Source organism: Canis aureus, chromosome 10 (genome assembly GCF_053574225.1).
Source record: "Canis aureus isolate CA01 chromosome 10, VMU_Caureus_v.1.0, whole genome shotgun sequence".
Lineage (NCBI taxonomy): Eukaryota > Metazoa > Chordata > Mammalia > Carnivora > Canidae > Canis > Canis aureus.
Window position 1 is genome coordinate 29,201,601 of NC_135620.1, and position 24,948 is coordinate 29,226,548.

At 38.7% G+C, this 24,948-nt stretch overlaps 1 protein-coding gene across 13 annotated transcripts in view; it reads left to right on the plus strand.

Moving 5' to 3' along the window:
* Positions 1-3,447: 3,447 nt before the first annotated feature.
* Positions 3,448-24,948, plus strand: part of KDM4C (lysine demethylase 4C) — a 413,529-nt gene continuing 392,028 nt past the window's right edge. For 2 of the 13 annotated variants that reach the window (XM_077911914.1, XM_077911915.1), the window contains exon 1: positions 3,449-4,010. In XM_077911914.1, the coding sequence (XP_077768040.1) occupies positions 3,625-4,010 (386 nt within the window). In that variant the 5' untranslated portion in view covers positions 3,449-3,624. Of the gene's footprint in view, positions 4,011-4,702; positions 4,865-12,440; positions 12,531-12,638; positions 12,791-24,948 lie in introns of those variants that run through there. The other 11 variants (XM_077911907.1, XM_077911913.1, XM_077911910.1 and 8 more) reach the window with 10 other exon arrangements.

A 24,948-nucleotide genomic window follows, 5' to 3' on the forward strand; every position in this document is an offset into this window, starting at 1 on the left:
GAGAGAGAGAGAGAGAGAGAGAAACAGGCTCCATGCAGGGAGCCTGATGTGGAACTCGATCCCGGGTCTCCAGGATCACACCCTGGGCAGAAGGCAGTGCTAAACCGCTAAGCCACTGGAGCTGCCCTTTATCTATTTTAAAATGTTATATAAATGGAATCTTACAGCATGTATTCTTTCGTGTCTAGCTTCTTTCACTTTACACTGTTTTTGTGAGGTGTAGCCATTCTCTTTCAGATAGCAGTAGTTCATTTATTTTCTTGTTTAGTTTCTATTGTATAAATATACCAACATTTATACCTTCATTCTGTTGAGGGCTATTTGGGTTGTTTCCAGTTTGAGGCTTCACAAATAATGCTGCTACAAATTTTCTTTTATGTGTCTTAGTGCATATGTATCTGTATTTCTATTGGTGTTTTTGCCACATAATCATCAATGTTTGTCTTTTTCTTTTTAGCCATGTTTTTGGTTGTGTATTATTGGTTCTCATTGTAGCTTGACTGTGTGCTCAATGAAGGCAAGGCCAGGTCTGTCCTGTACATAGCTGTATCACTATTCATAAAACATAGTACAAATAATAACAAATGGCAATAATAATAAAAATCAGGATTGATTGAAACTAACATCTATGTTCAAAAATTGCAACTTCAGCTTATACTTATAGTTTTGTTAAAATGAATAGTTTTTAAATTGTGTTATGATTCAGGTATCATAAATCATTTCCAATGTTTTCCTTGATATGAAAACCAGAAACTACTCACCTGTTCCCCTGACACCCACCCTCCCTAACACACACATGTATAAATTTAGGGCCATGCCCCAGGGACAACTAGACATATCTCCCCTTTAATTTTATCCAAATGTTTTGATAGGAAAATAAATAATTTAATTAATAACTTTAAGTAATTTTAGGTATGTTTCTTATACTAAAACACGCACAAATATAATGGTATCCAAACTGATTGAATACTGTATTTACATAGGAAGCTTGAGCCACTTCAAAGTCTATCTGTATACCCTTGGCCACCATACTCTTCTCAGCTAAGTCTGAAAAGCTTTCATAATAATGAGGAATTAATGAAGTGTTTCAATTGGATAGAATTATGGTTCAGTTTTTACATTAGGAGGATAATTTTGGCTTGCACTATAGAAGATGAATTGGAGGGGGAAGGGGAGTTGAGTGAAGAAGCACTGGAGGTGGAGATAGCATTAGGAGAATTATGTAATATTAATCCATTATATTATAATCGCTCATTATACTACAATAATCCATGTAAGAGACAAATTGACCTAAACTTCAAAGCCCAGGACACAGAGAACAGGCACCAAAATTTCTAATTTTATTAGGTACTTTCATGTTCACTATGATTCTTTAAATCATCATCTAAACATCTAATTATTGGTTGTGGTTTGTATTATACCTGTATATATAACATACATATGTGATAGGATAAATATAAATGTTAATGAGAATTACTGATATTTAATTCCTTATATTTGCAAAAGTCGAATGGAGTTAAATTCATCCAAAATTAGAGATTTAGTAGTATATCAATTTACTTCATTATACATAAGGAAATTTACAACTGCTGTCACTGAAGTGATCTAAATAGTTCATGTAACATACATGCTTCAAGGGAAATCTTTGTATCCATTATATAACTCCATCTTATTGCAACTGGAATTTTTAATTGGACCTAAGTAAATTCATCTACGATGTGGCTAAAATGTTCATTACTGTGATTCACAATATATTGGTATTTGATACTTTAGGGACTCAACACTGCCACGAATCCATCTGAATTCCACTTCAATTTCCAAAACTGTAGAGTCGTTAATAAATTCTCAGTGCCTTCCAGCTTTTGAAGTGTTTTGGCATTTCCATTATTCTCTTTGATGTTCAACATGCTTGAAGTCAGCAAGGCTGGTATGTCACCCTACTTTTTCAGGTTAAAAAAGCTCTGAGATTTGATTTACTGTGTTCAACAAATGTTATTTGTGTAACATCATGCATCTGTAAACTGTTAAAGGGACCGGAATTCAGATTTCCAGTCTTTTTATTCTGGTGTACCAGGTTGCCAGTCTAATATAGCATATGGCTTCCTGGGGACCCTGGTTTTTAGTAGCTATTTGGCAAATTTCTTAACCAGTATACTTCAGTTTTCATATCTAAAATTAAAGATATAGGGTGATCTGGGTGGCTCAGTCAGCTAAATGTCTGCCTTAGGCTCAGGTCATGATCCTGGGGTCCTGAGGTGAGTGCCGCATGGGGCTCCCTGTTCCAGAGCCTGCTTTTCCCTCCCTCTGCTGCTCTCCCTGCTTTTGCTCTATCAAATAAATAAAATCTTAAAAAAAATAAAACGATACGTAGTCATTGAATTATTTTAAGGGTACATTTAGCTAATATTTATGAAGCACTTGAAAAGTGTCAAGCTCTAAATAAATGTTGGGTTATATATTTATTGTTCTAGTGTATCTAACTGACTTGTAAGGAGGGTTGGGATTCCACATAGTTTACACATTTGAAAATTCCCAGTTGAATGTACATACTGGGCAAGCGCAGATGTGTATATCGGTAGTAGAGCATAAACCTTGTTTCTAATTTAATAACTAAAATGCGGTGGCCCAATAATCCCATTAGTCTTAGTACTTAACCACATTTCATCTGACCTCGATATGCCCTTCCCAGAGATAAAAGACTTCAAGGGTATGGCAAGTGGACCCGTTGAGATGTTTTTAAAAAGTAGACATCAGAGGATTCTAATAGGAAACTCAGAAGGGTAGACAGCCCGAGTGTGCTCCGAGGTGTCACGGTCTGTCTGGGCTTAGCTGAGACGACCTTAGGGGAAACGCTAGGAGGGACCCAGCTGGGCACTCTGCAGGAAGTAAAAAAAAAAATTGTTGAGCTCTGCAAAACATGTGGTGTTAGCCATCTGTCTTGGGCAGTACAAGGGCTTAAGGGCTGTGTGGCTACTTCTGACACCGCGGGAGGCGGAGGTCCAGCGCAAAAGTAACTGGTAGTAGCGAGGAGTCGAAGTGCGTTCCCGGGGTCCGGACACACTCGCACTTCCTGGTACTACAATTGAGGTCAAACTGCTGCCATTGCCGTTTTTGAGCACTTCCCCAGCCTCGGTTCCTGGTGTTGCCACCCTTGGGTGCCCTCAGCTCCCGCGCATCCCCGGGCGGGCGGGCCGCGCTCCACCGAGGTGCTCGGAATCTGGGATGGTTCCGCTCTTCTAGCCGGAGAACACGTCTCCTGCCTGAAAGCTCCTGGTGGAAAGGTCGGCAGGCGGACCCCTCGGCCCTCTCGGGATCTCCCGTCGCGGTCAGGAGGCGCAGGAGCCCCGCCCGGCCAGGAAGACGCTGTCACGGCCGCCCCGCCACGACCCGCGGGGCACCCGGAGGCCCCACCCACGGCGACGCTGCGCTGACGTCCGCGCGCCCGAGGCCGCCATAGGCCCGCGGCCGGCCCCGGACGACGTGTGGCGCGTGGACTCCGTCAGGTCCAGCCCCGCGGAGCCCGGCAGGCACTTCCGGGCGAGCTTCTGTGCACCTGTTCCTTCCTGCTGCTGAAGTGTCTGCCCCTCTGGGAAAAAGTGGGCATGTCCGTCCCCAGAGGACAAGATGCACCGCGGCGACCCTAGACTGACAGAGGCACGGGAGGCCAACCCCGAAGCTGGAAGGCGCCGCGCATCCTTAAGCTGTGCGGGAGTTCACGTGACGCCAAGTGCCGGGCCCGGCGGTCACGTGACGGCGCGCGCGCCCTCGCGCGGGGAGAGCCGGCCGGCGCTGTGCGCGCGCCTTCGCCGCTGCCTCCCTAGCCCTCGACGGGAGGGTGAGGAGCGGCGGAGGCATCGGGCGTCCGGGCCGCTGCGCGTGCGCGGCGAACAGCTGTCACCCAGTGCGGAACAAGTCTTCCAAATTCCCCAAATCTCCCCGGGCCGGAGGCTGCCGTCTTCCTCCGCGTCTTCCTCCCCTGGGTCGTGTCCCCGTCCCCACCCGCGCGCCAGGTAACCGCTTTTCCGACGTCCGGGCGGCAGGGGCGGCGGGGGGGAGGGGGAGGGGGAGGGGCCGGCGGTCTTGTCGCCACTGCCCCCGCCTGCCCGGGGCCGCCGGGGTGCCGGGGCCGGGCCGGCGGAGACGCTAGCCGGGAGGCGCCAGGTCCCCGCCAGGTCCCCGCCAGGTCCCCGCCAGGGGGGAGGGCGGCCGGCCGTGTCGCGGCGGAGGGAGGCGGGAGCCAGTGACAGTCCGCCCCGGCCCTCTGGGGGTTCGGTCCCCGCGCTCGCCGTTCTCCCGGGGGCCGAGGTCTGGGGCAGAGGAGCGCGCGGGTGGTCCGGGGATGCCGGGTCTGCGGCGGACCCCGGGAGGCACGGCCTGCTGCTCCCCCCGGGGCCGTCTCTTCTCCGGGACGGTCAGGACCCTGGGGGTGCAGGCGGGGGCCTCCTCGCCGCAGCGCCTCGCCCCAGGCCGTCCTCAGCCCCGGTACTGCCCTTTTGGTTTTTCCGGCAGGGGCCGTTTCTTCCTGCAGAGCCTGAAGCCGCGATGCGGTGTAGACGGTGGGTGCTTAATAAATGAGTTGGATGGCTTGGCGTGGAATGCCAGGCACGCCTGGGACGTGGCGTAGGTGGCGATGTGGAGGAGGGAGTCCGGCGGGCGGGCCGGGGGCTCGGGGTTCGAGCTTGGGTGTTTCCTCCCTGCTTAGCCAATGAGCCCAGCGGGGCTCGAGTCCGACGCTTGCCGGGCGAGCTCGGAGCCAGGCTTCCCCGCGACTGCACAGGCTGGCTCTGGCTGTGGGCGATGCCCAGGAGGGGTTCTGGATGCCGGCTGCTCCCGGAGAAGAGAGGGCAAACTTTTTAAGGACCTGGTAAGTGACGCCTCGAGGCGGTTTATCAAGACCTGCTTTGGAAATGTAGGTTGGAAGTTGGCGTCGGTGAAAGTTTCTGGTAGGCTCAGTTCCACCTAGGTTCGGACCAAGTTTTGCCCTGTTTCACCCACTTGAATTCGCTGTAATTTTTATTTTTAATCTTGGGAAATTCGGCTTCACTGTTCCTATGGTAACAGTTACTAATATAATTTCGAAGTGTTGTGGTTGAAAATTAGTGGCTTTAACTCTTAAAGGTCCATTTTTGCTTTGAAGCGCTTGGCTCTCCTTTGCGATCATTACTCAAATTCTGCCTTTCTGGTCTCCTCCCAACCCCCAATGCTTTGTTTTGGAATGCATAAGGGGGCTGTTCCGGTTTTTTAGGTCCTCTTTCTCCCAATTTAAAGCGTTATGAAAAGTTTGCACACAATCTTTACAGCATTCAACGAACTGGAATAGTACAATTTATATTGGAGACTTGTTTCGTTTTATGAACAGGTTTTAATTGGTTGCTTTTCTAAAGTTAAAAATAAATGTTTTAAGCCTTGTAGGTACACAAATGCTTTTAAAAATTCCATTAACCTTTCTACAAGAATGGAGTTTTTTTTTTTTTTAAAGATTTATTTGTTTATTTATCATAGACAGAGAGAGAGAGAGAGAGAGAGGCAGAGACACAGGAGGGAGAAGCAGGCTCCATGCACCGGGAGCCTGACGTGGGACTCGATCCCGGGACTCCAGGATCCCGGCCTGGGCCAAAGGCAGGCGCTAAACCGCTGAGCAACCCAGGGATCCCCAAGAATGAAGATTTTTAAGAAACTGAACAGGCACATGATTTTTAAAAAGTTATTTAGATTTAAATTTCAAATTCAGGATGAAAATCTGGTATTTTGAGTTCTCTACTTGACACCTTCTGAATCACCCAGGACTAAGGTGCCTAACTAACCTTGAGTAGTCTGAATCCTTTTCTTTCTTTTTCCCATTGTTTTGTCATTACATCTTGATTGTTCCCGCTCCACCCCCCCCCCCCCCCTTAGAATCTTAGGGCTTTGAGAACAGGTTCTATGGGTTTTTTGCCTTTGCTGTATTTCTAACAATTTACCATAATGCCTGGCGGTGCCAGAAATATCCTCTCTCTTTTTAAATAACAGCTTTATGAAGATATAACTCACATAACCATATAGTTCACCCATTTAAAGTGTATAATCCAGGGGTTTTAGTACCTGCATGAAATTGTGCAACTCTCACCAGAATCCATTTAGAACATTTTTAGCACCTACAGAGAAACCCTGTTCCCATTAGCAGTCTCCAACTCTCATGGCTTCTAGCCACAGGCAATGACTAGTCTGCGTTCTATCTCAATAGATTTGTCTATTCTGGATATTTCATATAAATATAACCATATAATTGGATTTGGGAGACTGGATTCTTTCACTTAGCATAATGTTTTCAAGGTTCATCCATCATATACCATCTATCAGTACTTATTCCTTTTTATGGCTGACTTATATTCTGTCATATGGATATATCACTTTTTGTTTACTCAATTAGTTGATGGGCATTTGGGTTTCTACTTTTTGGCTATTTTGAATAATGTGCTATGAACATTGGCTAACTAGTTTTAGTGTGTATGGGTGTTTTCTTTACTCTTGGTTATGTACCTCATAGTGGAATTGCTGGGTTAAACCTTTTTTTGAGTGGGGATGAAGGAGGGATAGTTAGTTTTGAGGACCTCTTCTGCTCCACTACGAAGTCCATTTCTCCAGAGGCCAGAAGTCTCTGTGTGGGACTTTGCCCTGTGGAGAGTGGTGTGTTTTTCCTTGTCTGGAGGTCTTTGAGATCATCCCTTTATGTTAGCTCAGTTTTTCTTCATTTCCTGCATACTAATTTGTTATATATTTATCAGAGATGTGATAAAGCAGGTGTATTGCATACTATCATTAAACTCTGTCTAATGCAGACTTTTGGTCTTTTAAAATATGTGGTTTTTTGTTGTTGTTGTTATAAATTCAGTACTCCTTTAGTATGAATTTCTTGGGAGTTGTGCAAGAGGTAAAGTCACTGTTTTTCTTCATTTGCTACCAATCTAGAAGGTTTTGTGGAAACTAAAATATAAATTTAAAGTATTTTTGTAAATAGTATAATTTATTATTTTCCTTAAAATATTGTATTGCACACCCCTAAAGATTCTCATTTCCCCACCCTCCACTCCCTTTGGGAGAAGATGCTGATCACAGAAGTCTGCACTTGCAGGGCTTAACACTTTTCTCCCTTAAGCATTTGGAACATTCCCATCCTTCTTTCCCTGAGGATCAAGTCCTCTCAGCTCTTTCAGTGAGGCTTTGCCCAGCCAATCTTCTTCCACCAAACTTTTCCCCCCATTTCCTCACTCGGTAGGGCCTGTGCCCTGCTCACATTCTTCTGTGCCCTCTGACCTGTGCTTCTTTGTCTGGTTAGTTCCATTTCATCCTTTAGATAGCTTACTTAGCTTAGTAGTTACTTCTAGCTAGTCTTCCCTCAATACTGTACCAACCATAGCAGTATTCTGTAATTTCCTTCATCATCTCAAACAATTAGACCATTAGCTGTGGATCACTGTTTATTCTCTATCCCCATGTATGCACAGAAAAAGTTCTGTGGAAAAAAAAAAAAAAGTTCTGTGCAAATGTTGAAAGTGGTTAATTACTTCTGGGTGGTGGATTTATGGGTAATTTTTCTCTTTCATGTCTGTGTGCGTTTTGTGAATTTTCTCCCATGTATTGGTATGACATTTGTGAACAGGGGAATAAAGAAAAATCATCAGTAATTGACATTTTTATTTTAATAAAATTCCTTCTAATCTTTTTGTTTTGTTTTAATAACCTAGGTGAGATTTTTTTTTTACTATAGCTTCAAACACCAAACTTTTATTACATTTTAATTCTTTATCATATCTTGGGATAGTAAGGAATGATGCCCATATTTAACCATTGGTTGTCTAGGGATGAAATTTCTTGTATTGAAATTAAGCTGATCTTAGGAACAGAATCTAGCTCTGATACTATGAGCATATGATAGTGTAAATAACTCAGTTTCCTTTTTCCTTGAGAAGTGTCCTTGCTATGAAACATCATAGTACAGAGTTTTTCCTTGTACAGTTGCTTGTTTGCATTCTTTATCTTATTTTTGCTAGGTGGTTTGTTCTGCCCAGTAGTGAGTATATTCAATAGATATTTTAACACCTGCTATGTGTCATGTGCAATGTTAGATGTGGAGCATACAGCAAGTGAACACAATAGACAAGTGATTCTCTACCATTTCCTGGAAGAGGATTGTTTTGAGTATGAATGTGTAGTTACACTGTTGCTCTATATTTTCAGATACACAGTGGCTTCAGCTACTGTGGTTATCTGTGAACTATTGCTCCATAGAATCTTTAAAATTTATTTTAGATTTTCTTGGGTTTGTAGTATGTATTGTTGAGGGTAAAGTTTAAGGGGCAGAATCATGTGTCATCAAAATCTCTTTGATGCTTACTTTTTGTATATCTTCATCCAGTTCTAGTTATTAATTTGACATCTCTACTTGTTAACTGTAACTAAGCGAACCGGAATCTTTCCTCTCAGCTCTGCTCCTCTGGGTTTCTCATGCATCTCATCCCATTTTACTGCTCAACTGGGGAAACTTGCGAGTTATCCCAGGTAGCCTATGGTTTTTCAGCCCTCATATCATAAACTATTGCCAAACCTTGTCATTTCTGTTTCCAAAATATGTATTAGAGCAGTCTAGTCTCTCCTTGGCATCATCTCAATAGCCACTCCAGTCTCCTTCCTACTTCTATTCCACTCATGATATTTTTTTTTGTATATTTTTTTAATTGGAGTTCGTTTTGCCCAACATATAGCATAACACCCAGTGCTCATCCCGTCAAGTGCCCCTCTCAGTGCCCGTTACCACTCATGATCTTTTAAAATGCAAATTGGATCATTCTCATTGCTCTCAGGAGACTTAAAATTCCTGCATTGTCTCTTCCTATCTGAAGCAACCCCCAAACTTTACTTAGATGGTTTTAGTTTTCCTAACTGCCCATTGGCTTTTCTTTTTTTCAAACTGTACAGGCCCTTTCCCAAAGTGTTGTTGCCAGGTTTTCTTCGCACTTTCTTTTTGGTACATCATTCTAGTCTTTGCTTGAACGTACTTCCTCGGAGAATCCTGACCTGTCATTCCCACCTCTTCCCCAATCTAAATCAGCTTTCCTCATGATAATCTACCTTAATTCCCTAATTGTTTCCTTCCGTATCATTTAGGCATACAGCAATGAACACAATAGATAAGTGATTTCCAACATTTCATGAAAAAAGATCATTTTGAGTGTGAATGTTTAGTTACACTGTTGCTCTATATTTATGTGATTATTTGATTGTTCCTAAACTGTAAGAATTCTACAAAGGGAGAGACCCAAGTATTTTTACTCACTTGTATCATACCAGGATACTGTTGTCTTAACACTATAGTATAGTTCCTCAATAAACATCTGTTGTACAAATTAATGACTTATGTGTATATGAAAAAAATCAAGGAAATAAAACTAGGGCACACAGTAGGAAGTAATTTTACCGAACCTGACCCCACACACATACACAAAACTGAAACAAAAATTTCACGAAACAATATTTTCCCACCTGTGCTGTACTCCCATATTTTCTATTTTGCTCAATATCACATATAAATATTGATATAATCCAACAAATGGGGTAGGATTGCAGGTTGCGGTCTGAATAACACAGCTCTAAGGCTATACAAAGAAAATGCTTCGTTTACATTAGCCCCTGTCCCCCTTTTGAAACACAATTGCTGTTTTCTAGTTTTTGTCTGATGGGAAGTCCAAATGTGTATAGCTTTTATGTACCATCCCCCTATCTTCCGCCATTCCTATTAAAAGAAAAGACTCTTTCTGAAAGCTAGTTCTACTTAGAAGTTCTGGTCTGATTTCAAAGGAGAGTTGCTTAAGGTCAGATTGAGAAAAATCTATATTGGACTTTATTTAGGTCTTAATCTCTAGGTTTCACTGGGCTACTAATAGCCAATACTCTTCTACTGTTTGGCTAAGCTCATTGCAGATGTGCGGTATGAACTTCAAGGCTGGCCTGTCATCACTTTTATTTTCTCAGTTTGTTACAAATCAAAATTCTGAAAATGATGGTAAGGGGATGAAGGCAAACGAGTATTTGTGAAGGTATGAATTAAGGAGCCTGGCTTGGTAAGGATGTCATGTTCAATGGATCATCAGAAGTGATCGCTAGAGCTATGATTCTTTTTTACTCACTTTAACAGAGCCTTTGCAAGAAAGGCTTGGTGCTCTTTGGTCCCCATCAATGCAGTATTGATCTCTTATCTATTTTGCTAACAAAATATTAGAAATAACCTAAATATCTTGCATAAGGGCTATTTTAACTGCACACTGTGATGTGATATTTATAAGTTGTATGAATATTTTAAAATGTTAGAGTTACTCCAAACCTGTTTAATGAAAGAAAGCATTATAGAAAATTATATATCTCAAATGAGCCCAGTTGTGTTTAAACGTGTTTATAAGTGTACATATGTTAGAAAAAATACACTGGAATGCTAATTTGATGGTGGGATCACTGATAATTTTGATTTTCCTTCCTCAGATTTTTTTAGAATGAACATTGTTGCGTTTATAATCAGACTTAGTTGAAAATCCTGTACATTAACTTAGGCATTTGCAAATAGAAAAAATAATATCTTTATTAAGTGGTGGATAGAACCCTGGTTTCTGGTAGCTATGTTTTGGGGACCCCATCCAGGTGGGATGTACATTTTGCCTTCACAATATGTAGTCTTGCACTGCACAGTGATGCATATTTTTTCTCTTAGCCTGTGAGTTTTTTTTTCCTTTCCTGTCTACATTATTAAAGCCTGCCTTGTTTTTCTTCTTTTTTGTTAAAATAGAATTCCATCTCTTCATGACCTACTTATGCATGTTGATAATGAATGTGTGTTTCACTGATGGTTGCCCATAGCATGACAATTTCGAAAGTTCTAATATCCTTTATTAAATCCTGCTGTGTGGCATGAGTTAAAGTGATAGGATTTCAGATAACTAGGGATTATACAAGGATGTCTTTTTTCTGTTAAATTTGTCTAGTTATAGTAGGATTTAATAAATAAAATTGAAGGAAACGTATAGTGATAGTTTAAATGTATAATCATCACATGTCAGTAAATTTTTCCAAACCTGTGTTTGAAATTGTTTAGTCTTTAAGCATTCATTCATACCTTAGTAGATTATGCATTTGAAAATATATTTGATAGCCATATAACATAGGTATACTAAATATTGATTTACTATTTTCAAGAGAAGGAATTGGAAACTTTAGAAATTGGAGAGAAATGTCAAAGTATGGACAGTTGGCTGGACCGATAGGACCTTTGGGGGTTGTGTGCATGGGAGACAGCACTTTTAGGAGATTTCATAGTTCTGTTCTCATATTTAGTATGACAGGGTCAGAAATCTGAACTTTCCCAGTTGATCTAGAGTATGCAGGTATTGGAGGACTAATGTCCTCAGTCACTCTCTAATTAGACTCATAAGAAGAACTAGGACCGGGATACAAAGCATGCTTGTTCCTTCTTCAGGGCTCTTTCTAGGAAATTTTGCTTCTTGGGAAAGCACATTGTTTTTTTTATTTTTATTTTTTTTAAATTTTTATTTATTTATGATAGTTACACACAGAGAGAGAGAGAGAGAGGCAGAGACACAGGCAGAGGGAGAAGCAGGCTCCATGCACCGGGAGCCCGATGTGGGACTCGATCCTGGGTCTCCAGGATTGCGCCCTGGGCCAAAGGCAGGCGCCAGGGATCCCTGGATGGCGCAGCGGTTTGGCGCCTGCCTTTGGCCCAGGGCGCGATCCTGGAGACCCGGGATCGAGTCCCACATCGGGCTCCCTGCATGGAGCCTGCTTCTCCCTCTGCCTGTGTCTCTGCCTCTCTCTCTCTGTGACAATCATAAATAAATAAATAAATACCTTAAAAAAAATTAAAAAAAAACAAAACAAACAAAAAAAAAAAACAAAGGCAGGCGCCAAACCGCTGCGCCACCCAGGGATCCCAGAAAGCACATTGTTTAAGTGACAGGCAGATTTCAGCAGATGGACATGGGTAGTGTTTTGAGGAGTAACCTAAACTGTATTTTTTATCTGCTGGGCTTCTCTGACCCTCCAGAGTATTCACCTTTCTCATCAGAACATTCTTCCTGCAGATACATTTTCTCCTGTTGAAGGAGGTTAAAGAAGAAGTCAAATTCTTCCCTTTGGCTCTGTCTTTATCCCCATTTTTAAACTAGTTTTTCATGAGATATTTGTTTAAATTCCAGTCCTAAGGATATTTGTATCTGATTCAGCATTAGTCTTGTTGCTTCTGTTCTGTTCTGAGAATGCAGCAGATACTTAGGACACCTCAGGATACCTTAGGTGTCCCTTTGAGGGGAAGACTGATGGTACAGAATTTTTTTTTTCTTTTTCTTTTGCAGGCTGTATATCTCACCCATTTTGTTTTTATCTGTTTTTACTTTCAAAAGGAACCATCACCTGAAATTTGGACACTTTACTGAGAACTGTCAACATTCAGGGCAGCTTTCATTAGCAGGAGGAGTTTGGACCTGACATAGGTAAACTCATTCTTTTTTGATAATTTAACTTATTAAAAATCATTATAGTATAAACGTATGTAGATAAATTTTATTTATTTATTTAGATTTTATTTATTTACTTGACAGAGAGAGCACAAGCAGGGAGAGTGACAGGCTCTGCAGGGAGCCTGATGCGGTGCTCAATCCCAGGACCCTGGCTGGGATCATGACCTGAACCCAAGGCAGATGCTTAACTAACTGAGCCACCCAGATGCCCCAGTAAATATTATTTTAAATAGGTAATGCAACAAGGTATACAATTCAAAAGATATAAATGGGGGTGGGGTGCTTGGGTGGCTCAGTCTTGGTTAAGCAGCTGACTCTTGATTTCACCCTCCAAGAGATCAAGCCCTACATGGGGCTGTATGTTTGCTAAGCAGAGAGTCTGCTTGAGATTCTTTCCCTTTGCGCCCTCCTGTCCCCCCCCCCCCACCATGTGTTTGCACTCTTTCTCAATAAATCTTAAAAAAAGAGAAGATATAAATGGGTAAAAAGTACATATTCTCACTTTTGCCATCAGCTAGCCAGTTTCCTCCTTTTGGTTAACCATTATTCTACAGTTTCTTTTAGGACTTTCCAGAGATATTCTATATAGAATATTCTGTAAAACTTATATATGTATATGTATACATTTTAAAATGTAAATCATAGTATCTATACTTGCTGTTCTGAATATTTTTTAATTTAACACTAACTTGAATGTGATTTTTAAATTATGAGAACATATGGAGCTCCCTCTTTTTATTTTTTATTTTTTTTAAAGATTTTATTTATTTATTCATGAGAGACATAGAGAGAGAGGCAGGGACACAGGCAGAGGGAGAAACAGGCTCCATGCAGGAAGCCTGACACGGGATTCAATCCCGGGTCTCCAGGGTCATGCCCTGGGCTGAAGGCGGCACTAAACCGCTGAGCCACCTGGGCTGCCTGAGCTCCCTCTTTTTAAAATGATTGCATAGTAGTACATTTCATACATGTACCATAATTTATTTAACCAGTGCAATATTAAAAGTCATTTAGGTTGATTCTATTTCTATATATTGATCTATTTATATACCATTATCTCAATGTTTTATTTTTTTACAAGACTCTTTTTTATTTAAAAAAATATTTATTTATTCATGAGAGACTCACACAGAGAGAGGGAGAAACACAGGCAGAGGGAGGAGAAGCAGGCTCCATGCAAGGAGCCTGATGAGGGCTTGATCCCTGGAATCTGGGATCAGGCCCTGAGCTAAAGGCAGACGCTTAACCGCTGAGCCACCCAGGCGTCCCACCTCAATGTTTTAATTGTTGTAGATTTATAACATGTTTTCAGAACTTTTCAGGCGATGCTTGTTTAATTTTTTTTTATAAATTTGTTTTTTATTGGTGTTCAATTTGCCAACATATGGAATAACACCCAGTGCTCATCCCATCAAGTGCCCCCCTCAGTGCCCGTCACCCAGTCACCCCCACCCGCTGCCCACCTCCCCTTCCACCACCCCTAGTTCGTTTCCCAGAGTTAGGAGTCTCATGTTCTGTCTCCCTCTGATATTTCCCACTCATTTTTTCTCCTTTCCCCTTTATTCCCTTTCACTATTTTTTATATTCCCCAAATGAATGAGTCCATATGTTTGTCCTTCTCCAATTGACTTATTTCACTCAGCATAATACTCTCCAGTTCCATCCACGTCGAAGCAAATGGTGGGTGTTTGTCATTTCTAACGGCTGAATAATATTTTTCTCTCATTATATTTGACTTTAGAATCAATATGTCAAGTTCCAAAAACCTATTGATAGTTTTATTGGGAATGTCTTTAGTTTATGGACTAATAGAGAAATATCTTTCAGATGTTGACTTTTCTTGCCTAGAAATATGGTATGCCTTTCCATTTAAATGTTTTTTTATAAGTCCTTGGGAAGGACATTTTAAAAATGTTTTTACACAGATCTTACACATTTTCTTTAATTTTATTCCGTTTTATTTTATTTTAAAAATAATTTTCCTGTTTTACTTGGGACAATCTCAAACTTTTAGAAAGGTTACAATTATAGTACAAAGAACTTTTACATCCCTGAAAAATTTGCCTTCATGCCCCATTGCTTCTCAATACTTAAGTGTGTATTTCCTGAAAAGTCAGTTTCGTATGTAACTGTAGTATTTCCATCAAAATATAAAAGTAACCATTGATAATTCCTTTCATCGAATCTTTAGACTTTTTGTATATTACCATTTGTAACAGTGACGTTCTTTGTAGCAAAGATATCCAGTCCAGAATGATGCATTGCATATTATTGTTTTTAGATCTTTTAAGCATCCTTTCAGTCTCAAATAGTCCTTAGTCTTTCCTTGATTTTTGTAATATTGACACCTTTGAGGATTACAGGCCAATTGTTTTATAGACTCTTCCTTAATTTTTGTTTTTTGATGTTTCCTTGTCATTAGATTCTTGATGCAGGAATATCACAGAGGTGGAACTGTATTCTTTTCATTACATCTTATTAGGTGGCACAATTTCATTTTGTTCTGCTACTGGTAATGTTTACTTTGATTGCTTAAGATCTTCTATGGTAGAGTCTTCTATGCTTCTCCACTCTAAATTTTTTTGTTTTGGTTTGACAAACTACGTAAATACTTTATTAAGCTTTCAATTTATTTTTATTTATTAGGACTTATGGTTTCCTGTTCTAGTCAGTGAGTTATAATCTGTTAATATTATTATTTCTATTGATGCTTAAATTGTCAAAAGTTTGGCCCCCTGGGAATTCTTTATGCTGGTTCTGTGTCCTTTTGACATGTCCCAACATTCTTTGAGCATTCCTTCCCTTTTGGGCACAGTAAGATATGCAAGCTCATCCTGAAATTTTCCTACCCCATATATTTAGGAGCCAAGACCTAGGTGGTTATTGATATTGGGATGTTTCAGTGAACTGAGCTAGAAAATATGTGTATGTCCAGATGTACACTTATGCATATTTATCGTACGTACACATGCACACACACAAAAGTTATATAACAAATGTACTAATATTGGAACATTGTTATACTCTGGAATGACTTTTTAGTCGTGGTTTATTATTTTAATGTACTCTTGGATTTTACTTCCTCATTTTTTTAAAAGAATTTTTTTTTTTTTAAGAATTTTCATCAATACTCGTAAATAAAATTGTGCTGCACTTTTCTTGGGCTGTTTTGCAAGTTTTGTTACCCATTTAGGCTTGCTTTATAAAGAGTTCTAAAGCTTTTCTTTTTCTTGTGCTCAGAACTAGCTTAAATAGCATTGGATCATATTTCTTAAAAATTGGGCATAATTCTGTGAAACCATCTGGGCTAAGAGCTGCAAGTTTATTCTTAATTTAATGGGCTTTTGGTTTTTTTTTTTCTTGGTTGATTTTGTTTTTTGTTTTTTGTTTTTTTGTGATAGCTGAAGACCTAGCAAAGAGGTCAGTTATATTTGGGGTCTGGATCTTGGGGCTACAAAATGTGTGGTCAATTCATTGCACCCTCTTATTGTTTGACTTCAAGAGAGTGATTTCCATTTCTGAGCCTTAGTTTCATCATCTCTCAAATGGGAATAATTGCAGCTGGCTAATAGCACAGAAAACTTTTAAGAATGAAAACGAAGTATTATATGTTACAGCACAGTATAGAACCAAACAAATGCAAGTTTTTTTTTTTTTTTTAAGATTCATTTTAATAAGATTTCAGTGTTCAAAGAGTTGTCAATGTGGATAGTCTTTAGTATAAGTCTGTTGAAGGAGTTTGTTGCAGATGGCCCATATCACTCTGCAAAAGACCAGGCTATCCACAACAAAGAAAAATTATGAGTCAGTGAAACATAATGTGTTTATTTTTGTGAACATTAATGAGGGTTTGGTCTTGTATTTATTAAAACCATATTTTAAATCAAATAGAAGCGTTAGGTAACAGGTTATGATTTTCCATTGTGCTTGTATCATGTTTATATTTGTGATTTTTATAGTTTGGTTAAATATTTGAGATTTTAAAGAAACTTAAACTCATCCAAGTAAACATTGGAAATGTTTTCATGTGTTTAGATGCGTTTACATGCTAAAGAAACCCTGTATTGATACTAAGATTAAAAGACTAAATGATTTACAAATACCTGTGCAAGGTACTATGCCAACATTGCATACAGGATGAGAATATAGTAAATCCTTTTCTCGCAAGCTTGGTTTTTGGGACAGGTAGTTACCAAAAAATGTGCAAATTGCCATGGTTTTTAAAAATAGTATTCCTGGGACTCCTGGGAGGCTCAGTCAGTTAAGCATCTGCCTTGGGCTCAGGTCATGATCCCAGGGTTTTGGGATTGAGTCCTGCATCAGGCTCCTTGCTCAGTGGGGAGCCTGCTTCTTCCTCTGCCTGCTGCTCCCCCTGCTTGTGCTCTCTCTTTCCTCCTTCTCTGACAAATAAATAAAATCTTAAAAAGAAAAAAGTAAAACAGTGTTTCTTGCATTCATTAATAATGGAATAGGCAAGGACAGTTCAGAGTGTCTGATATTTTCCAACCGTTTTTTTTCTCCCCACTGGGTATAGCTGATAATGTGTATGGCTTATATGATTGTGAATCTTTAGAAATAATTTAAAAGTTTGCATACAAAATTACATTTAAATGTTTTCAAAATATTTCAGATTTTAGACGTTTAGATGTTAAGACATCTGTTAGTTTGAAACTAATAATAAGTGATTTATCTGGCTTCTCATAAGTTCTTCTGATAGGCCTAAATAGTTTAGGTAATTTCATTTGTAAATGTGAAATGTGCTTCACTGTGGAGCTGGTGGCAGTGATACGGGTTCCACCCCAGGCACTGAGCTGATCTGCTCCAGACTTTGTGCAGGTATTGCAGTCCGTAAGTCAGTGAGGGACTGGCCAGTACTCCTGCCACAGGGTGCCGGGGTGCTCAGTGGGCCATGCAGGCCTGTGGTTGTCACGATGCTGCAACAGGTGGCTCGGGTCTGGGTGGGCACTGGGACCTGGGCGACTCGGGTAGGTCTTGCCTATGCTAGGGAGCATTTCGTCTTCCGATGGAGGAGATGATCCAAGCCCAGCAAACTATCTAGTTGGAACTCACAATTAGAAAACTTGAAATTGCTTTATTTTCTTTTGCTGTTTTGTGTGTCCTTATTAATCCCCCTACATAATAATAGGGATTTAGAAAGCGAATCAGGTTTCTAAATTCACGGTCATAGGAGAACAATCCTTTTTTTTTATGCATGCAGAAATGTTAGTTGGCATTGATTACATATTTTTTGCTCCTGTCTGGAGCCATATTTTAGGTGTAGTTTTGTTGATTTTCCTAAAGTTGGCATTAGCAGAGAATTAGGTTTTTATTTTTTTAAACTTGTATTTTAAAAAACTTCAGTTTCTCTTTTTAGCCCTTTTCATAAAGGTCATGAATCTCAGATACAAATTTACATGTTTTAAAAATGATTTTTACATTTTTCATAACTTTTAAAGCATTTTTTTGTTCCATGCTTAGATGTTTTAGAGATTATGTTTGGCTTTAAATTTAAAATAGTAGATTTAGAAGGAGTCCAGCAGTAAAGAAAATGTTGGTCATTTTTAATTAGTATTTTCCATTCTTAAAAAATAAACAACGGCAAGATGATGCTTTCTTTGCCTTGTGATCATTGTCTATCAGATAATTTACTATTAAATGTAGTACCCATATTAGTTTAGAATTTATTTTTTACTTTCTTCAAAGGATTTAGCATTGTCTACATTTATACTTACTGAGTTTTTCTTTTCTTTGTATTCTCTTTACCTTGACCAATTGAATTGTAAGATCTGATGTGACATTTTCCTGCATTGCAATGTGAGAAATTGCTTTTATGAAACAGTACAAACTACTTCCTAGATAAAAAGATTTATTATTTAGAATTACTGCTGTTTGTAAACTTTCTTTTCCTCTGCTATTAATGATGCATTTATGTCCAGATTTTCTCCCAGATCAAAGGGTATTGGTAGGATACATAGTTCATATAGCTAGAAAAGATTATTATCTGAGTTCCTAGTGTACAAATGATTTTTTTACACAAATTACCTTTTAATGCCAAAATCACTGTTGATGTTATAGTTGATGATTATATAAAATTCGGTTATTTAGCCACTTGATTGTTCATTCAATCTGTAAATTTAAAGGTATTTGTAGTGTGTTGTTGGTTGTATAACAGTGAGACTAAGGGAAGGAGACCCAGGCAATTTATTGCCATCTTAAGTTTTTTTTTTTTTTTTTTTTTTTTTCATTTTAAGTATTTGAATACAACTGCATAACCCAATCACCGACTTTTCAATTTAAAAAATGTCACAAAAGATAGTTAGAAAGCAACTTAAAGCCCTGTGTTGAGATCTTTATTGGCCATGCAGATTTTAATTTAAAGTATATTTCAATTTTCTAGGTATTTTCAGAAACATATCACTGGTATTGGTTGTTTCATCATTTTAAAAAAGGTTTTATGTAATGAGGTGTGCAAAAGACATGGTATAGTCCTATGAATTCACCCAGATATAATTGTGTAATTCTCTTGTATTCCATCTGCTTTCCTTTAGCAATCTTGTCCTGAATTTTGTGTTCAGTATTCCCTTGCTTTATTTCTGTATGTGTGTGTGTGGGGGGGTGTTTTAAGATTTAAAAGAATCCTTGTATATGAGGATAGGGGCAAAAGGGGGAGAAAGAGGATCCCAATCAGATTCCCTACTGAGCACAGAGCCTGATGCAGGGCTTGAGCTCACATAAAGATATTTTGTTGTTTTTTTAAACTCTAAGCCCAATGTGGGGCTTGAACTCACAACCTGGAGGTTAAGAGTCATATGCTCTACCAACTGAGCCAGCTGGGTACCCCAGTATTCTCTTGTTTTAAAAAGATGGATTTATTTTATATGCATTTATTATTAAAGAAGAAATTTTTATTTTTTACATTTGTAAAAATAGACATACAGTTTGAATAGTCCAAGACTTAACTTTCTGAGGTACATATGTATGTTGTTGGGAGTAGCTTTGGTTTGTTCATTTTCACCACCATATTCCATTGGTTGAGTATATTCTTCTCTATTGATTCTACTATAAATGGACATTTTAGTTGCTTTCAATTTTTAGCTATTACAAAAATGCTACTGTGAACATTATCATAAAATGTTTGTTATTGAACATATGCTATAGTTTCTTTAGGCTCCATAGCAGGGTTTTTTTTTTTTTTTTTTAAAGATTTTATTTATTCATGAAAGGGGGGTGGGGCAGAGACATAGGCAGAGAGGGAAGCAGGCTTCCTGCTAGGAGCCTGATGTGGGACTCAATCCTGAATCTCAGGATCACACCCTGAGCCAAAGGCAGACGCTCAACTGCTGAGCCACCCAGGTGTCCCGATAGCAGGGTTTTTGAACTTCAACACACTTGACATTTGGGGCTGATAATTCTTTGTTGTGGGTGCCTTTTTATGCTTTGTATGTTTAGCAGTGTCCCTAGCCTATACCCACTAGGTGCTACTAGCACTTCTCCAGTTGTGACAAATAAAAATAACTGCTGACATTGCTAGTTTCCCCTGGGGATAAAAATCACCCCTGGTTGGGAACCATTGTTACTTTTGACTACTGAACAATTAAAAATTATCTTAAAAATTTCATACATGGGGATTTTATCTTTTGATTTAAAATTTATCTTATAATTTATAATTTAAAAATTTATCTTTGATTTTATAATTATCTTATAATTTATAGATTAAAAAATTCCTCTTTTTTTTTTTTTTTGGTAAACATATATCCCACATAAAAGCTCTTATTGTTGGGTCCCTTGGTAAATTTTTTTTTTTTTAAGTAGGCTCTACACCCACCGTGGAGCCCAACATGGGGCTTAACTTACCCTGAGATCAAGATCTGAGCTGAGATCTAACCCACTGAGCCACCCAGATGTCCCAAGTTTGTTATCTTTTTGATTGATACACTGATAAATTTTAAAAGTATAAGAGTCCTCAGACTAAAAAGTTTGAGTAAACTGTTCTAGGCTTCCAATTCCTTACTTACAGAGTAGGGTTAATAATAATACTTACCTTGTTAGGCCTCTTGGGAAGACTGAATGGGTTACTGTTTCCTATGTTAGTGGTGTTAATTGTTTGCTACCTATTTCCTATAGAAGGATAGTTTACCTTTTTTTTTTTTTTTTCCGATTCAAATGGCATTTATTTTCAAGGTCCATCTCACACTCACCTCTTGACTATGCTCTTCCCCACTGTGCCCATTTTTTCTTTTCTCTAGAATCTCCTAGAGCATTTATGTTATATACTCTGAAGTACATATTGCCTTGTATTGCCAACTTTGCTAGTATTCCTTAGCCTTCTGAATTTTCAGTTTCTGACAAAGGGGGAGAAATTCCTGGTCACTTGTCCAATCTTTCTTACTGTTGTCGTTTTCCTTCTGATTTTGGTCAAGGTAGGCACTTATCCTGGGAGGAATTCTTTTTACTATTGGATTCTGTACCCAGAGCTAGATGGAAGCATATTTCAAGCACCCAAATCTCCCTTTTTCCCTCCTTGTCTATTTATTTTCTATAGTAAAATCTCAATTATACCTATAATTATCTTTTTAAAACTCTTTGACCTTGAGTCAGTTTGTTATCTTTTTAAAAAATTCATTTTAGGGAGAAAGAGAGTGCACGCACCCACAAGCACTCACATGCAAGCAGGGGGAGGGGCAAAGGGAGGGAGAGAGAGAAGCAGATTCCTCATTGAGGGTGGAGCCCACCCTGAAGCTGGGCTCCATCTCCTGACCTGAGTCGAAATCAAGAGTCCGACACTTAATTGAGCCATCTAGGTGCTCCAAGTTTGTTTATCTTTTTGATTGATATATTAAGTGCTGCCTCTGTCATTAGAAATGCAGAGATTCTTCCTTTTGCTTTGGCTTGGACACTTCTTTAGGGATTCATGGGCAGAGTTAGGATCACTTTGTGGTCTTTTCTGTTATCTTTTCTGTAGCGGGTGTAGCTCTTTCAGTAGTCAGTGCCTGTGTTTTGCGTTTTTGAGATGGCTCTCTTATTTTAACCTAAGATAAGACAGTTTTTTCTTCCTTCTTATTCCCTCCAGGTCCTTGAAGTTCAGTAATTTTATCAGACGGATTCCTTGATTAATCTTTGTACTTAGCTATAGAAACAGAACTATCACTTGAAGGAATGAATGGTTTAGGAGGGATAGGTAGTGAGATCTGAAAATCTCTATGCTTTGGAGGAAAATGATGGGACTAGTTATCTTACATGTCAAGCTTTGAAGTTAGGTGATTTGCAATCGGAAGCCATTTTTACTAAGAGAATGGTTCAGTAAGAATGTTACGTTTGGAAGATTTATCTATTCAAGTAGAAGTTGGGGGTATTGTGGAGTTAAAAGCTTGGGAATCAAAAAGGTATTGATTAAATAGGGACTTGAACTTAACTAAGTTACTTGATTTTGGTTAATGCAAATAATTAGTGTCTTTCATCTCTTTGCACTTTGTTCCTTCCTCTCTTACATATAACATTGGGGCCATAAAAGACTTAGATACTGGTTCCCAGACTTCTGGATTTGAAAAAATAAGTTGGACTGACATAGGCCTTTCTTTCCTTTTTTTGGGTCAACTTTTAATTATATTAAAAAATATAAAGAAAGTAGAAAGGACTCTTTAAGAATAAAAGCTGGAACTGTATGAAAAATCAGAGCACTTTCATTCCTATTTTTTGGAGAACTGGTTCACCAGCATTTAGGAACATAGAATTTGTTCAATTTCAAAAGTTTAAGGGTTACTAAGAGTTAACATGAACAAAGGTGTAGTGCTTAGGTGAAGTCACACTTCTAGGTATTGATGGAGGCATAGTTCAGCTGACTTCTGTGGCTGTGATCTAATCCACTGGTTCTTAACTATTTTTTGGGGTCATGTGTGATGTATTTTTGAGAGTGATAGGAACTTGTAGATCCTTATGTTGGGGAAGGCGGGGGGACAAAGGACAAGAATAACATGAAGACTGAAGAGAGTACAGATGAAACTAGAAAAACAGGCATATGCATTTGAATGGACAGTTTTTCGGAAAAGTGTAAATTTTAAAAACAGATTCTAGAAGCAGTAGAAATATTGTGACAGATGGTAACTACACTTATTATAGTAAGCATTTTATATTGTGTATATTAAGGTGCAATCAATATTTTGTACACCTGAAACAAATACAATATTGGATGTCAGCTCTACTTCAGTTAAAAAAAAAAAACACATTAGAACATGCAAAAAGAAGTGGTAGAAATATACCATTTAAGAGAATTGAATCTCTTCAATTAGTTATAGTTATATGTCTTATGTAGTTATATGTCTTACCCCAAAGAAAATGCCAGGTTTGATGGTTTTGCAGGCTAGTTCTATAAAGCATTCCAATAATTCTTAACTCTAACCCTTACAAAGTCAGAGTTTCTCTCAGGAACACTCCCTGGCTTATTTTTTTTTAGGCTAGTAAATTTTAATGCTATCATTAGACAAGGATAGTGTGAATAGGAATAAGGAAAATTACAAGCCAACCTCACTTGTGAAAATTGTTTATGAAACCTTAAATGTATTATTAGCACGGATAATTTCAGTATGTAGTTCTGATAATACAGCCTCAGGTTGTAATACAGGTTAGTTCAACATTAGAATCATATTTAATTGAAATAATAGGTAAAAGTAGAAAACCCATTGCAACAGATAAAATATAACATTTATTTGTAACTTAAAATAAAAGAATAAAAAAAAACAACAAAAACCTCCTAGAAAAAGGAACCAAGTAGAACTTTTGTAACCTGCTAAAGGGTACCTATACAGAGTAAATATTCTGAAGATAAAGGTTAGAAGCATTCCCTGTATATTAAGGCAGTCCACTGTCACTACTACTCTGAAGCACTAGGATGTCGTAGGTCAATAAGATGAGAAAGAGCAATGAAATAGAATAAGTATTGTGAAGGAAACAACAAAAAAGCACTATTCTTAGATATTTTTCATATGATAGTCTAGATAGAATCGTTAATGAATCTATAGACAAATTATTGAAAATGAGATTATAAGTAGGTGGTTAGGTATGAGATTAATTTAGAAATTAATGACATTTTTATATGCCAGCAACAAAAGGAAAAACTTGTAGCTTAAAAAACACCAAAATGAAAAATGTGTTATATTTAAAACAAATGCACACCCTATTTAAATTGTTAAAACAAAGATAACTGAATTCTTAAAAAATTAAAGACAGAGGCTCTGGAAATATCCCATATTTCTATGGGATAGAAAGGCTACTAAGGAGACATGACAGCTACATGCATTTTCTTTTTTTTCCCCCACACAATTTCTAATTCTAGACTGAATTCCCTACTAGAGGGAAAATAAAGGTATGAAGTATATTATTCAGTTGCTTGAAAAAATTGGAACACAGAAATTGGATACAAGTGTTGTATCTTCCTAAACTTACCAGAGTTGAAAATTTTATTGTCTCTATGCAAGAGAAGATCCCTGTTCTTAGGACATGCACACTAAAGTTTTTAGGGGTAACGGACCACAATATTATGCAACTTACTCTCAAATGCTTTAGAAAAAAAGTTGTGTGTGGGTGATAAATATATGGAGAGAATACAAATTAATAAGGCAGCAAATAGGGTAAAAGATTAATAGATGAATGTGGGTAAAATGTATACAGGCTTTTTCTTTTTTTCTATTCCACCAATTTTTCTGTAAATTGTCTCTCATGAATAAATAAAAATCTTAAAAAGAGAGAGAGAGCCTTCTTTTCCTTTGAGGGGTTTAGAGTTCAGTGTATGATCATAAGTGCCAACCATTGGGACAGGCAGCTACTATAAGGAATGAAGAGAGGGTGGTCAAAACACACAGGATGGTTCACTTAGGCCTTCTTGAGAAAGGTTGAGCATCTTGGCAGTGGCCAGGAGTTTGCCAGGTGAGGAAACAAGTAAAGGCTGCTCTGATGGGAGGGGAAGATTTAGGCAGCCTTCCCCTCCCATCAGAGCAGCCTTTACTTGTTTAGAGAAGCACAAATCAATGAGTATTGTTGGGCCTTAAAGTATAATGCAAGCTGTGGTGATGGACAAGCTCATGATAGTTATGTAAACATTTGATCTAGGCGCTTCTAAGGGATTATGTGTGTCTTGTATAGAGGTTAAACTTTCATCTTGCAGCCCATGGATTTGGGCATGTACATCTGTATAGGTGTGAAGAGAAGTGGTTGGGGAAGTAGCCTGGAAGGTTTTTCTTTTGCATGCCTCGTCCCTGAGGCAAAGAGAATATAGAATATTTTCTGTCATGTATTAATATATCTGTATTCATGCAGATTATTTTCTCCCTTATATTTAAGTTCCCAATGGGTGGTAGGGATTCTCCTCACAGATACTTTGTGAGATAGATGTTTGTTT